General features: G+C 48.5%; 5 protein-coding genes across 5 annotated transcripts; 3 read left to right on the top strand and 2 right to left on the bottom strand.

Annotated features, from left to right (window-relative positions):
• Positions 1–1950: 1950 nt before the first annotated feature.
• On the top strand, positions 1951–3611 carry N7525_006579 (adaptor protein STE50; the record flags this gene model as incomplete). Its single annotated transcript, XM_002568908.1, has 3 exons — positions 1951–2218; positions 2282–2443; positions 2494–3611. The coding sequence occupies 3 exons, from the start codon at positions 1951–1953 to the stop codon at positions 3609–3611; spliced, it is 1548 nt and encodes a 515-aa protein (XP_002568954.1).
• Positions 3612–5763: 2152 nt separating this feature from the next.
• Positions 5764–8154, top strand: N7525_006578 (fungal specific transcription factor domain-containing protein; the record flags this gene model as incomplete). The annotated part of the gene is made up of 3 exons (XM_061213776.1): positions 5764–5818; positions 5883–7862; positions 7925–8154. The coding sequence occupies 3 exons, from the start codon at positions 5764–5766 to the stop codon at positions 8152–8154; spliced, it is 2265 nt and encodes a 754-aa protein (XP_061068207.1).
• Positions 8155–8193: 39 nt separating this feature from the next.
• N7525_006577 (NAD(P)-dependent alcohol dehydrogenase) lies at positions 8194–9469 on the bottom strand (the record flags this gene model as incomplete). Its single annotated transcript, XM_061213775.1, has 3 exons — positions 8194–9150; positions 9245–9373; positions 9446–9469. 3 exons carry the CDS (start codon positions 9467–9469, stop codon positions 8194–8196), a joined length of 1110 nt encoding a protein of 369 aa, XP_061068206.1.
• Positions 9470–10332: 863 nt separating this feature from the next.
• N7525_006576 (sugar porter family MFS transporter) lies at positions 10333–12146 on the top strand (the record flags this gene model as incomplete). The annotated part of the gene is made up of 4 exons (XM_002568911.1): positions 10333–10549; positions 10599–11296; positions 11369–11609; positions 11683–12146. 4 exons carry the CDS (start codon positions 10333–10335, stop codon positions 12144–12146), a joined length of 1620 nt encoding a protein of 539 aa, XP_002568957.1.
• A 1161-nt stretch (positions 12147–13307) lies between these two features.
• On the bottom strand, positions 13308–13689 carry N7525_006575 (uncharacterized protein; the record flags this gene model as incomplete). The annotated part of the gene is made up of 2 exons (XM_061213774.1): positions 13308–13523; positions 13657–13689. The coding sequence occupies 2 exons, from the start codon at positions 13687–13689 to the stop codon at positions 13308–13310; spliced, it is 249 nt and encodes an 82-aa protein (XP_061068205.1).
• Positions 13690–14136: the final 447 nt, after the last annotated feature.

The following is a 14136-nucleotide window of genomic DNA, read 5'->3' as shown; positions in this document are numbered from 1 at the left end:
TGGTGGGTTCGTTCTACGGAGTACAGATTGTTCGGCCTGGCTGCATCATATTTCATGGGTTTACATACGAAGTCCACGGGCGCTCTTGCATTTGAATAGACTACCAATTCACACTGGGTTTCTAAATATCCCCTTTCCCGATTCACTCATTTTCCCGTACCTGGAGCTTTGGCTTTAGCTGTTGATGACGCAGTAGGTACTCCAAGCCCCACAAGACCTATTCGATTATGTATTCTTTAATCCCCGCAGATCGGATGCCCTTGTGGAAAAGTATGGTTCTGGCATGGATTATGTTTCTCATCGGGTTACTTTTTTCGGATAGCCGAAAATCAAGACCTGCGGTTGAAACGTGGGGGCAACTCGCGGACATTAACCCGAGACTGGAGATGGAGGGACGTATGATAGTGTATCGGAAAGTAATATATGACAGTCCTAGCTCTACGAATATAGGGAGAAGACAATTATTTAGAGGTTGAATATCAATATTAATATGCACCCAAATGGGCCGTATCCAGTTTGTAAAATGCAATCTCACTGTGTACGTATGTTGTACTAGTATATATGACCAAGTACAAAGGTATGAGCAAATTAGAAAGTTGTGATATTGTCATAGGCAGCGCCGGGGACGACCTGTGTGGCCTTTGGATAGTGAGATCAATCATATGCCATACCTCCAGAACTACTAACTCTTTTCTGGGACTTTGATATATATCAACGAGCCTTCTACCAGGCCGGAGCTCAACATAGTCAATGTCAGCTTGATTAGCACAATGCACATATGTATGCATGGAAACTGGCGGTTCCATTATTTCCACAAGCAACCTGATACCGAAGTCCGGGACATTTTTTTTATTATCCCTGGCAGTATGGTCTCATGGATCAAATCGCTAGTGAGCTTCTTCCTGGACAGCAAATGTATGGATCATAGAAAGCCAATATTTGCTCGTACAAACCTACACCAACTGATGTACACAACCCGATCACAGGCTACTCACTAATGATCACGCCCAAATCTGTTTCTGGGGGCTTCAAGCACGTTGGCATGGAGGACAACATCAAGGACAGGTATCTCAAGTGCACCCTATAAGCTCAGCTTGGAATTGCCGAAGATCAACGGGTGCCTAGTTGGAGTAAAGATAGGGAAAGGGAGCTGCTAAGCCATAACGGTTTGTAGATGCTTGGCATCATTTTGATGAAAGCGGGGTGGATAATGAGTTGAATTCGATCATCCTAGAGATATTGAGTTTGTACAGAATATATCCCGATTGGACAGGCTTCTCAAACCTGACAGACAGCATGTCATATAGGTATTTTTAGAAGAAAAAAGGAAGAGATGTAGTTGGATATTCTTCTGGAGGTTCCAATTTTGGAAATGTCCACCGTTATGGAGAGTCCAGGCCCAGTCACGTGAACCCCGTTCTCATTACTCCGTACACCAGCGTCCTTTCGCCTAATCCTGACATTTGCTCTACTTCTCACAGGCACCAGCTTACTTTTGGCTTCAGGAAATATATACACGTTACTTGCTATGACCAGTGGTCTTTCTTTCTTCCAATACCCCTATCCCGTCGTGGCCCTGAACCGCCAACCTTCCCCGCTTTGCTTAGCTTGTTGATTGCCGCGTGTTCGCACTGGACGGCAACATCCCTCCTCGGAAAGGAGCTATCGAGAATAAATTTCGACAAAAATACGAGAAAAACGCAATACAACCACTGCCTGCTAGAAGATCTCGCCAATCCGCCCATGTTGGACTTGAAACTTTTAAGTCTTGACGTCCCCTCGTTCTGCCAGCGCTTAATAAAATAGAGCATTCGGCGCATTACCGCCGATACTCATTTCATTTGTCTTTGCTGGTTCTCGTACCTCGACTCTGGCGGTGGCGCCTGTGAACCGCTTATACCATTTCATCTCTACTATCGGTGAATATTATCTTACCACCGAACGTCCGTCATGTCTCTCCACACCTCCTACCACGCCGACTCCGATGCGGACGATGAGTACGAGCGCAGCGTCATAACTTCACCACACCTGCACATCGACTCGGAATCTTCTCCCACCGACTCCGACATTCATTCATCAGAACACACACCGACCAAGTTCGGACATCCGATCGATGGTCCTCGCTCACCGCGAGGACTCATCACAGAATGGGGAGTCGATGAGTGCAAGGAATTCCTGACATCGCTTGGGTTGCTGCAATATCACGGTACATTTCGAGGTAAGCGGACTTGTTCGAGCATATTGAGTTGGCGCTATTTACTGACCGTAATCTATTATGCAGAGAATGGGATTGTCGGTGAAGCCTTAGTCGCCCTGAAGCATGAGGAGCTGAAGGAAATGGGGATCAATAGTGTGGGACATCGACTGACGATTTTGAAAAGTGTGTATGAAATCAAAGTCAAGCAAGATGTTCCCCTCGATGCAGACCATTATATCCCACTTAGTATGTTCTCAGGTGGCCCTATTCAGCGTCCCTTCTAATCATGCTTGCAGCGGCGGATCAGAGTATGAATGAAACCGCGACACAAGAAGACCTCGCGCGGTTAATCAAATCGATCCAAGTTCGAGACGAAAAGCTCATGTTGGTCGAAACGGAGTTGCGCCGGATCACGGACGATTACCGGCGATTGCGCGAAGAAATTCTACCAGTGATCAAAATAGTAAAAGATCGGTCACACCCATTGCCCCCGCCCTCTTCGCATGGGCAATCTTCAGAAAGCTGGCACGACAATACGGCCACTCTCACGCCAAATACCCAACCACAACCCACGCTCACCCAGGAACTTTCTTCGTCGTCGAAAATCGCGCGAGCTTTCTCCAAGCGCATCCATCCCAACGGTGCCAATTCCAAAAACAATTCGCCAACCCACCCTCCACCTACGGGCTATGATGGGCGCTCTCATCACGACACCCTCAATCCGTCAGCCGCTGCTATGGCCGCCTCAACCCATCTGACAGCCTCAATGAACGGAGGGTCACAATTATCACCTGGGATCCCTTCACCAACGTCGCCTCACCACCACCACGCTCACCCTCAGACACTCAATCCACGATCATATACCCAACCACTCTCCAGCGCGAACCGCAACACAGCGTATGATTATGCCGAACAGACCCCGACAGTACATTCTAGAGACCGATCCACTCCGAGTCAGCTTCCAGCATCCCGCGCCGAGACACCATCCACTGCCTCACGTCTTGACCCACGACTCGATAGGTCCGACTCACGGGCCGGTGGCGGCGGAGGTGGAGGCGGCAGCGAAAACCCAAATAGCGTGGAAATCTTCAAGTCATTCCGAGTGTCTTGGGAAGACCCCTGCTACAAGGTATTGCCGGCTGCTCTTAAGAAATACAACATCAACTCTGATTGGAAAAACTACGCGCTTTATATTGTTTATGGGGATCAAGAGCGTTGCCTGGAATTGCAAGAGAAACCCCTTCTGTTGTTCAAGCAGCTAGAAAAGGAAGGACGGAAGCCAATGTTTATGTTGCGGAAGGTTCATATGGACAACCCTTCAGGCACTCCAGGGCCTGCAGCAGCAGCACCTAACAGCGCTGGCTTTGATGGTGGCCGGCAGGGACAAATCAATCTTCCAGGCGGTGTGCTCTGATTTTTCCTCGATGCCCAACCTTCCTCTTTTGATGCACGCGCGTCTGTGGCTTGAGATACCCGGTGACTTTCGACTACGTGTTGGATTATTTCTTCCATTGCATTTGATTTTGTGGGCCATTGGACTGTGTCGTGATGTTGGTTTCGTCGGTGTTTGGTGTACTAGTGGAAATCCGGTATACCGTATTCGGAGAGCCCTAGAGGGATTCATGGATGACATTGGCGTTTTCTACTTCTCTTGGCGCTTCTATTCCAGACTCGTCAGTGTCCCACGCAGCATTGTGCATCAGCCTTTTCTTTTTTACTTCTTTCAAGATATCCTTGATAGCATAGGACTTTTGTCCAGTGTCTTTTCTTTATTATAGCATGGTACATACTGAGCTTGTACATGAGATTCCCATTGTTTATTCACATCGTCTACGGCCTTCAATTTCATGACATTTTCAAATGAGACATATTCTCAATTCCGAATGAGATAGTCTACCACAAGCATGTACAAAGGGACTCGCACGTAGGTGCTAAACAGCCCACAGCAGACTACATGTATGGATATTCACAAGATATATTATCAGGGACAATGCCTGGCATTCATCTGCTCCAGGGCTATTTAATACTTCTTACAATATATCTAAAGGACTGAGATGGTCATGAACGTGAAGCAGTCTGTATTCAAATATACTCCGTATGCTAAATCGAGTTCCCAAACCACATAAAGTGATTGAAAAAGGTATGTGACATCCTCCCCACAGCTAGCGCCCACGGGATAGCCCGAAAGATACCCGAGCATAGCTATAAAGTGTTGTATAAAGAGGAACGCCTTTCTATACTCTCCAGGGCCGGGAACGGAAGTAAACCCATAGAGGCCGAAGCCATCGGATAAGCCTCAGCAAGCCACAAAGTGGAGCCCCGTGAAGTTGATATAGAAAAAAAAAAGAAGAAAAAGAGTAAAGAAGTGGGCGAGCCGTTCGTATTTATGTCTGTGGCTTTTTCTACGCTAGAGCTGATTGAGACTCGGCTAAAGGGTTATTCCGGAAGAGGTTATATTCATTTTCAGATATCAGAAAAATTCAGCAAAAAGAAAAAGAAAAGGTCCTACCCGGGATCGAACCGGGATTGCTGGTATCAGAAACCAGAGTGATGACCATTACACTATAGAACCGAATTGTTGTTTGGGCTCAGATTAATAGATAGATGAGCAAAGAGAATTTCTCAATAGAAGACTACATTAGCTATGTAGTTATGTATGACCCAAACTTATAGTATCCCAAAGTCCCAAAGCCCATAAGCATCCTAACCTGGTAAACCCTAGGTACATAATAGGTACCTGTCTTCCTTTCAGTCTTGGAGTGCTTTTTAATCTCCTATAAATCGGTTGTGATGACATAGTTGGAAGTTTTGACGATATAATACGTCCATGTGCATGTGTAGTTTGGGTTGTTTTTAGCGGAGTACTACTGCCAATAGCTGGCATAGAGATCAGGTGTAGTGCTTTCCTCTGTTAGCTTATAATTTATATTAGGACTCATCCTTCAACAATTCGGTTCTATAGTGTAATGGTCATCACTCTGGTTTCTGATACCAGCAATCCCGGTTCGATCCCGGGTAGGACCTTTCTTTTTCTTTTTTGCTGAATCTTTCTGATACCTCAAGATGAATATAAAACTCTCTAATAACATAATTATCCAAAATTGACCAGGGGTGGCCCCGGATTTCTTAACCACAAAGTGTGTTACCTACATATAGGTATATCCATCTACATGGGGTACGACCTTTGGACCTCGGGTGGAATATCCGCAGTTTAGCCCCAGGCCCGGGAGTTAAATAGACCTGGAGAATGGAGAAATAAACTCTGCCGCGTGACTACACGCGCAAAGTTGGTTAGCCGCAATCTAATTTCCGCCTACATCTCACCTTCAGTATAACCCCATGATCATGACCGGCGTGACTGAGGGCTTTACTGTTGACCCTGTCGAGCATAGAAACAGTTACGTCCGGTCGCCACTGCCAACCAGAGTCCGGAGTGCCTGCGAAAGATGTCGTCGCCATAAATCTCGGGTAGAGCCACCCTGATCCCGGTCGGACCTGACATATACTGAGTCCAACTTGAACCTAGTGCGATCCTGTTCGGCCTTGCTCGGTGTGTGTCCGAGCCAATGTGGACTGCCGACCACTTCCAATTACCCGACCACGAAGGGCCACTCTGCCGAAGTAAGCTGTACAACGGGATGCTTTTAACTTGTTCTTTTATTTACATGACATACTAGGCGCCTAGGTTCCAAAAGAATCTCTCGAACTGACCGACATCGGTCTAATCTGTCCCCGGCGAGCCTCACCGAAAGGTCGCCGGATGAAAATGGCGCTGGTCGCGGGGAAAGAATTCCTGACCAGCGTGGATTGATAGACGCGCATCCTAGGGGCGATAATGCTGACTTCCCCGCTGGAGGGGCGGATATGCCTTCGTCTCTCAACTGCGGTGAAGCCGAATCCGCCATAGGAATCGCTCGAAGAATCTGTCAACTTGGCAGCCATAACATTGATGAACAGACCACGTCCGCTATACCCGGCTACCAGGCCAGCACCGGTGGTTCTATGGCAAATTCGGCAACAGGTCAACGGATTCCGATATCTTCCGTCTTGGGCCGGCCGTTCCCTCCTATGGAGCTTGTATACAGTCTATTGGAAGATTATTTTGATGCTGTACACTGGTTTTCTCTCGCTGTTTACGAGCCAAAATTCAGAAAGAGCCTCCTTTCCATCGCGGATGGTTCTGCATACCCCTCACAAAGACCGTTTCTCGTGCTGTTAGCCATGATGCTTGGAATGGCATCGTGGTACCGATCCCAGAGGAGTTGCACAGATCCAGCCGATAATAGCAACGATATGAAGAAATTGAGTGCAGACTTGTTGGCGCTGGTTGAATCAAATCTTGTGGAATTGATGGACCAACCCTCAGTCACCTCGGCCCAGACATGCATCCTCTTAGGCTCGCATCACGTCTATCACGGCCGTCCAAATCTCTCCTTTTCTCTGTTAGGGGCGACCATAAAGATGTCTCAGTCTTTGGGGATGCACCGAGGACTTCTACGAGGTGATTTTGAAACAATCGAGGAAAGAAAAAGAGTGTGGTGGACGATTTACACATGGGACAGGTTCGCCTCAATTACATATGGTCGGCCACTGGGCATCAACGACAAGGATTGTAATCTTGACATGCCAGCGGATGTGTTTGAAAACCCGCATTTTGTTGCTCCAGCCTCTGGTCAGGCTAGCCCCATATGCTATTCAACTTACCAGCGGGAGTTGAACCAGCTCTACTTGATTGCATCGCCTGCGCTCGAGACCGTTTTCGGCTCTCGGACTCTAAGGACGTCCGAACAGTTAAACGGTGACACATATTTCGCACTAGTCAGGCACGTCACTGAGAACCTCCAAAAATGGCGATCCTGCCTACCAAGTCATTTAACTTTGGATCTTAATCGGGACTTCGATCCCGATGATAGGCCGGGCTTGAGGGCATACGCCCTGCAGTCTCTATCGCTACAACTGACTTACGATAATGTGCTCATTGTACTGCATCGACCTTTGTTAGCACGGCAGGTTGACCATCTATATAAGCAATCACCGGAGGAAAGAACAGATAACATTATGTATCATCCGAACACCGATCCCTCTGCCCAGTCGAACTTATCTCCCAACTCCGCATTCCCCAATACCCAGACCGCAAGTCCCGATCTATGGATGAATGCCGCAACAAGAACATCGAGGGTGACAGAGATGCCAGCTCTCGCCCAGCTTGCCACCGACAGCCATCTCTGTGCATTTCTTGCCATCAACCTATTCAATGCCGCGATTGTGTTGGCTGTGATGGCTCTCTCAGAGCCCCTTTCCGATAGTGCGCAGGAAGTGAAGCGAACAATTACCCGCATTCTTCGTTTGCAGGATCTGCTTGGTAGGCGGTCTGCACTGTCAAAACAAAGCACGGCTGTGCTGAAGAACGTTGTCATCATGCTCCTCCGTCGTGAATCGGCGGCCATGCTTGCTCCCATTACAGGAGCAACCCAATCAAGCCAACTAATGGGTCATCAATCTTTACAGACCCTGGCAGATCCATCATTGATTTCTGTTGAAGATACACTTCGGATGCCGCTCGATGCGGCGTGGGATTCTCGCAATCCTCTTGATAGAGACCAACGTCCGCCGGACCTCAGCAGGGCTGATCGCCTGAACAATAGCTTAACATCTGTCCAATATGGTGAGATCTATCATTCGGGATATCTAAAATAATGAACTTGCTAACGCAAATATGTTTTTCAGCCTTGGGTCCAGGGGATCGCTCTGCCGGTATTCATGTTGGAGATAACCTTCAACCTCGTGAGTTTGTTGAGCCAGGCATACCGGCACATGAAGTATGGCAGCTGCCAGCAGAATACGATTGGAATATGCCTAGTCTGTCTCGAGAACCTGTGGAAAACGATCACCAGGATAGCGTTGAAGGCGGGTTGTATTGGTTATGGGACATGACGTGGAATGGGGTTGGAGGGTAATCGGCGGTCTATCTAAAATAACAGTCACAACGGCACGCGCTATACTGAACTTGCTTTTGCCTCTTCCTCGTCGACATTCGGGCCATAGATTACACTCTTAATTCCGCCTCGACCAGCGACATTTTTGAAAGCGTCCTCAGCCTGACCGAAAGGATATTCATGAGTGACAAGACCATCCAGCCTGATTCGGCGCGAGTCCAGCAACCCAATGGCCAATTTAAAGTCTCCGGGTCCGTACCGGAAGCTTCCTTTGAAAACGATCTCTTTGTCGCAGATCTGGCCAACGGGAACTGATAGATTCGGTTTTCCCAAGCCGACTTGAACGAACGTCCCACCCTGCGTGAGGGCGAGGATGCCACCGTTCAGACAGGGCTCAGCGCCCGTCGCATCAAGAGCAACATCAACACCATCCTCCAAACCAGCCATCGCCAACAAATCCGCCGCATTCTTGTCTGCCGCCTCAGAGCTCATTTGATATGTGTGTGTAGCACCATATTTCACCGCGGAAGCAAGCCGAGCCGGCACGACGTCCACGGCGATAACCGTTGATGCACCGAAGGCCCTCGCAACGGCACAGCAGAGTAACCCGACAGGCCCTGCTCCAAATATAGCCACTGATTTGTCCTGCATGAAACCCGCCAATTGACAGCTGTGCACAGCGACGCTAAGCGGTTCGATCAGGGTGCCGTCGCGCAGGGATATGTGGGATGGGAGCTTGAAACAGCATTCTGCGGGCACGCGGTAGTAGGTAGCGAGTGTGCCGTCGTAAGGTGGCGTCGCGGCAAAGCGCATCCCCCGACAGAGGTTGTAGCGGCCGTTGCGACAATGATTGCAAGTGTTGCAGGCGATGCCGGGCTCGAGAGCGACTCGGTCTCCGACGGCGAGGCCTGCAGCACCGCTTCCGCTCTCTACCACGATTCCTGTTGACTCGTGGCCTAGGATTATGGGGTCTTCGACGACGTATGGCCCTATTCGGCCGTGTTGCCAGTAGTGGACCTGTTGCGGTGAGGAATTTTGTTAGTCTTTACATTGAGGAAATTGAAACGCTAAAAAAAAGCGGGAAGGGAAAAGTCAATGCCATTTCACTCACATCCGAACCACAGAGACCTGTTGCCATGACCCGGACTATGACATCTCGGTCTGACTGGAGTGTGGGTTTGCTGCGTTCTTCGAAAGCAAATGTGCCTCCCTTATGCAACACAAATGCCTGGTTGGCAGTCTAGATGAGTTCCGGTGTGAGCAGGTGCAATATTCACCCATGCATTTGGGTCAGGACTGGGCTTGGGCCTACCTGGGCAGCTTTTGTGACGGTCATGTTTGCGGAAATTTTATTTTTCTTTTACTGAGCGAAGCTTCTGGGATTCTACTGGGCTTTAAGTACTATTATGGAGGTCCTGGAGAGTTTACCCACTCAGTTACATGCGGCGAACGGATCCTAAGTATTGAGACGTTCCGGCGGATGGTTGACCAGCTCCATGTAGCGTCTCCATCGTCGACCCGTGTCCAAGAACTAACCTGGACTATTATCGGGATCCCGATACTTTACTTGAATGTTGAAAGCAGAGTAGGATCTATCAGAACTCTGGGCTCAAATGGCCATCTACTGCATATTCTCACTTTAGCATATACTCCGGTCCTCTAACACATAATCCCGTCAATATTTCCTGCATATTTCGATCTTCAAATCCCGGAAGTTCAGGAACCGCTGTCTTCCGCCGGCACAGAATTATATGCCAAGCTATCCACTTTGATATTCGCCACCGGAACCGAGATCAGGGCTCCACCAGAGAGTCCCGGAACCGTTCACCCCCACAAGAGCACAGCCAATGTCGGACAGTTGAATAGTTGAAGGTTTGACTATACGCGTGATCAATAATAGGGTTTCCACGACCGAGGACATGCCCCGAAACCCCCATTGGAGGTTCCTAGATACTCCCGCATTGTCCAATGGCAATCCCGGGCCGCATTTCGGTAATTCACCGAAATGGTGCATGGTGTACCTCAGGACCCCATTTCCCCATTATCCTGGAGAAAATTACCCTTCCCCACAGAGAGGTCCGGGGTATAAATAAAGCCATTGCCCCCGATCAGCTATGTTGTCACAAAATATCTCTTCGTTAAATCCAAGAGTGGTTCTTTATACTTGTTGTCTCCGTCGGTCAATCCTTCTTCGGCACTATGAGTGTCACGAAATCCTCCGAGCCGGCGCCCACTGGGACCATCAGGGAGCGTTCCCTGGCCGTCGCCGCGCAAGTTGAGGAACAGCAGAGCTGGCTGGAGCGGAAACTCAAACCGAAAAAGATTTCAGCCAGATACCCCTTCAAAGGCAAACCCTTACTGTATGCAACATGTGCCTTTGGCAGCTTGGGAGATGCTCTTTTCGGTTTCAATTCTGGTATGACATGCACGAATATGTTGCCAAGATCTAGCTGCTGATTTGACAGGTATCATGTCCGGCCTGCTGGTCAACGAAATATTCATAGCTCGCTTCTTCAAAGACTATGGCGGAGCCGACGGGTCGACAAGCGGGGTCGATCCCTCGATTACAGGCATATCGGTTGCATGTCTGCAAGCAGCAGCGGCGGTAGGAGCACTCGTAGCCGGTCGTCTTGGAGACATGATTGGCCGAAAGAAATGTGTCCGCGTCGGCGCTTTCATTTACTTCTTCAGCTCGTTTATTCAGATGTTTGCGCCTGGTTTTGCAACGTTCATTGTAGGTCGCACCATTCAAGGATTGGGCGTGGGATTTCTCTCCATGACCGTGCCTATCATTCAAACGGAGATTGCCTCTGCCCATCGCCGAGGTTTGATGGTGGGTATAGAGTATACCTTTTTGATCGCTGGATACATGCTTTCTTGTTGGGTGGACTATGGGTTTAACTTCTTGCTACCCGAAAATATTTCATGGCAGGGGCCCTTCATCATCCAGATTGTGCTGTCTTTCTTCTTGGTTGGCATGTCCTTCTTCCTACCAGAGACTCCTCGATGGCTGGCGTTGAATGGTTTCGTGGACGAAAGTTTGCAGACGATTGCAGACCTACATTCTAATGGTAATACGCAAGCGGAGCATGTTCAGCGGACGTTCCTTGAAATTCAAGAAGCGGTTATCTATGAGAATAATCTCGGGAAATCTGGTTGGAAGGTACTGCCCCCCTACAACTTGTGTGGCTCGTTAATCGTCTTATGAATCGCTAACCATGGATCGCCATTGCAGGAAATGTTCACCCGGTATCGCAAACGAACTATTGTTGGAATCACAGTGCAGATGTTCGCGCAGATTAACGGAATCAACATCATCTCCTTCTACCTCCCGAGCACGCTCGCCGCTGCCGGTTATGATAATCGCAAATCCCTACTGTTCACAGCTGCAAATGCTCTTCCCTACACCGCTGCAACAATCGTTACCTGGTGGTTAGCGGACCGATGGGGTCGAAAGCCTTTACTCATTCTGGGAGGTCAGTTTCCGTCGTGGACATCGCTATGAAGGGACGAGTTGATTAGCGATCAGAGGCTAACAATCTCAAACAGGTCTCAGCATGGCCGTACTGCTAGCCATTGTCTGCGTCTTCACCGAGATTAATGTGGATATCCAAACCAAAGCGAACGGCCAGTATGCCTTCGTCATGCTTTACAATATCATGTACGGATTCACCTGGGGTCCGATGCCGTGGCTTCTACCCGCAGAAATCTTCCCACTGCGTGGCCGGAGTAAAGGCATGGCACTGGCTACGACTAGCAATTGGGTCTTCAACTTCATTATCGGAATGGTCTCTCCCGATGCTTTCGCTGGCATTCACGGTTATTTCTACCTGGTTATTGGTGGATTTTGTCTCAGTTCGGCCATCCTGGTTCACTTTTACTATGTTGAGACAGCACACCATACCCTGGAGGAGATTGCTGTTGCATTCGGTGACAAGGCATTTGCGGATTCTGATGCGGAGGTCATGGAAATGGCTGATGCGAAAAGTGAACAGGTGGAATACTCGGCCTGAGGAAATCCTCGCGGTCTTGATTGTGGATTCTTTCATGTGTCGCTTTTCCTTTATGCTCTATCTTGTTTTTTATATGAGGAATCTACGACTTCGGGGAGCTTTTATATTGGTGTGTTGTTTTCTACGCGTATATTGATGCTGAGATGCAATCCTTGAAACCAACTAAAATTAATCCTGCCGTGAGAACAAGTTAAACAAATGCATTAGAAAAAATCTGCAAAAAGAAAAAGAAAGGTCCTACCCGGGATCGAACCGGGATTGCTGGTATCAGAAACCAGAGTGATGACCATTACACTATAGAACCGAATTTGTTGCATCACGATTTGAAAGTCGCAATGATGAGGCCGAAACAAGTCTTACAGCTTTTTACGAATCATGGAAACAAGGTGCTTCTTACGGTATTCACCAATTCGCATTGACATATGCGACCTTGCTTTGTGGCTTCAACAGGGAGAGATGCCCGATGCACCACATCAAAAATAAAATATATAGAAACCACGAAAAGAATATCGTGATTCCTAGTGCGGGTTGATTATATATATCCACATCCAGCCATACGATGATAGGATAAAGCATATAGATGAGTGTTCCTAAAAATATTCCGATCTACGATTCCATCCAAATCACACAATCCTAGAAAAAGAGAAGGCAAGCGAGGGGTTGGGGTTTGCGATTTTGGAATATCAACTCCCAATTTGGCCGCAGCTTGAAGTATTGGGGTCTCTATTTTTTGTCTGTCTATCTACCGAACTGCGTCGGGTGCTCGCCTCGCCTGGTTCACCATGGAGACGCCAAAAAGTGTCTTCCTTATGGCCTAACATGTTGCAGTGCTCGTATCTAGGTGGGCTCTTCCTATCCTTCTTGCGCCTGCCTGGTTTTCCGACCTCTCCTTCTTGCTCTGCGTCCTCTCGCCTGAGTCCCGTGTCCACGAGTGACGTCTCTTCGTTTCCGAAGTGGGTTTCTCCGACTTCTTGTGTTTGGAGTGCTCTTGCTTCGACGTCGGTTGAGCCCCCAGGCGTGAACGTCGTAGTCAATTGCTCGGTAGTGGTCTAGGAGCACGCTATACGTGCAGTTGCGGTTTGGATCGATATCCAGTCGTAGAAGCACTTCAGCCTTCACCTCTGGAAGTACTCCGCTGATCAATCGAAGCTTGCGAGCATCCTATGAGAGGGGAGTGCGCATGTTCTCTGCTATCCGCTCAAGACGCAGGGCATACATCAGCACTGAGTCTTCTGGACTTTGCGTGTCCTCAAACCACTGCTCTCCGGCGTCGCAGTGTATGTCCCGGAGACTATCCGCCATGTTCTGCATAAAACTGTTGAACTCCGCGTATGTCTCTTGTACTCCTGGGTTGTTGACGTGGGATTCCCATGCACCCTATACGAAGGGGTCTAATAGGATATAATCGGAGTGACAGAGGTGTTACAATACTACTGCGAAGTGTCTGCAACCAGTACTGCCTGTATTCAAACTGAACTCTGAGCCTCCTAAACTGGTTCCGAGTTCTTACTAGTATACTGTGCGCGGATACGCGAGGTCGCATGATATAGATGTATCGTATATCCGGTCCTCCGAGGTTCACTGCGTGGATCCCTCGGAGTCCTGCGATCCTCTCTGGGAGAGGGTCGTGATTTAGGAGTATTGATTTTGCTACCAAAGCGAGCATAGGTCTCGGAATCCAAAAGCCGACTCATAACATCATCTAGTAGCGTAACTCGGCAAAGCTCATTATTCAACCTGAGTTAGAGGCTGTGCCCATACCAATCAAAAGTGAATCCAGTTTGCTCAGGCTCGCCCGAGAAAGCGGAAGTCCACGTTTCTCCAGGTCCTGATAGAATTCCTTTCTTATAAGAAATTCGTTTTCTGTGTATTCTTAATCTATATTATCACGATTATCGCCGCTAGCTCGCCCGGCGACTATTGCCTTACTGTAGACACTCTATAACAACGACCTCTACCACACCCTAAGGCTATAATATATTCTAAGAAT

The sequence above is a fragment of the Penicillium rubens genome, assembly GCF_028828025.1.
Source record: "Penicillium rubens strain IBT 27055 chromosome Unknown utg000003l_segment0_segment0, whole genome shotgun sequence".
Classification (NCBI taxonomy): domain Eukaryota; kingdom Fungi; phylum Ascomycota; class Eurotiomycetes; order Eurotiales; family Aspergillaceae; genus Penicillium; species Penicillium rubens.
The sequence above is the reverse complement of the archived record's forward strand: the minus strand, read 5'-3'. Positions and strand labels throughout refer to the sequence as shown.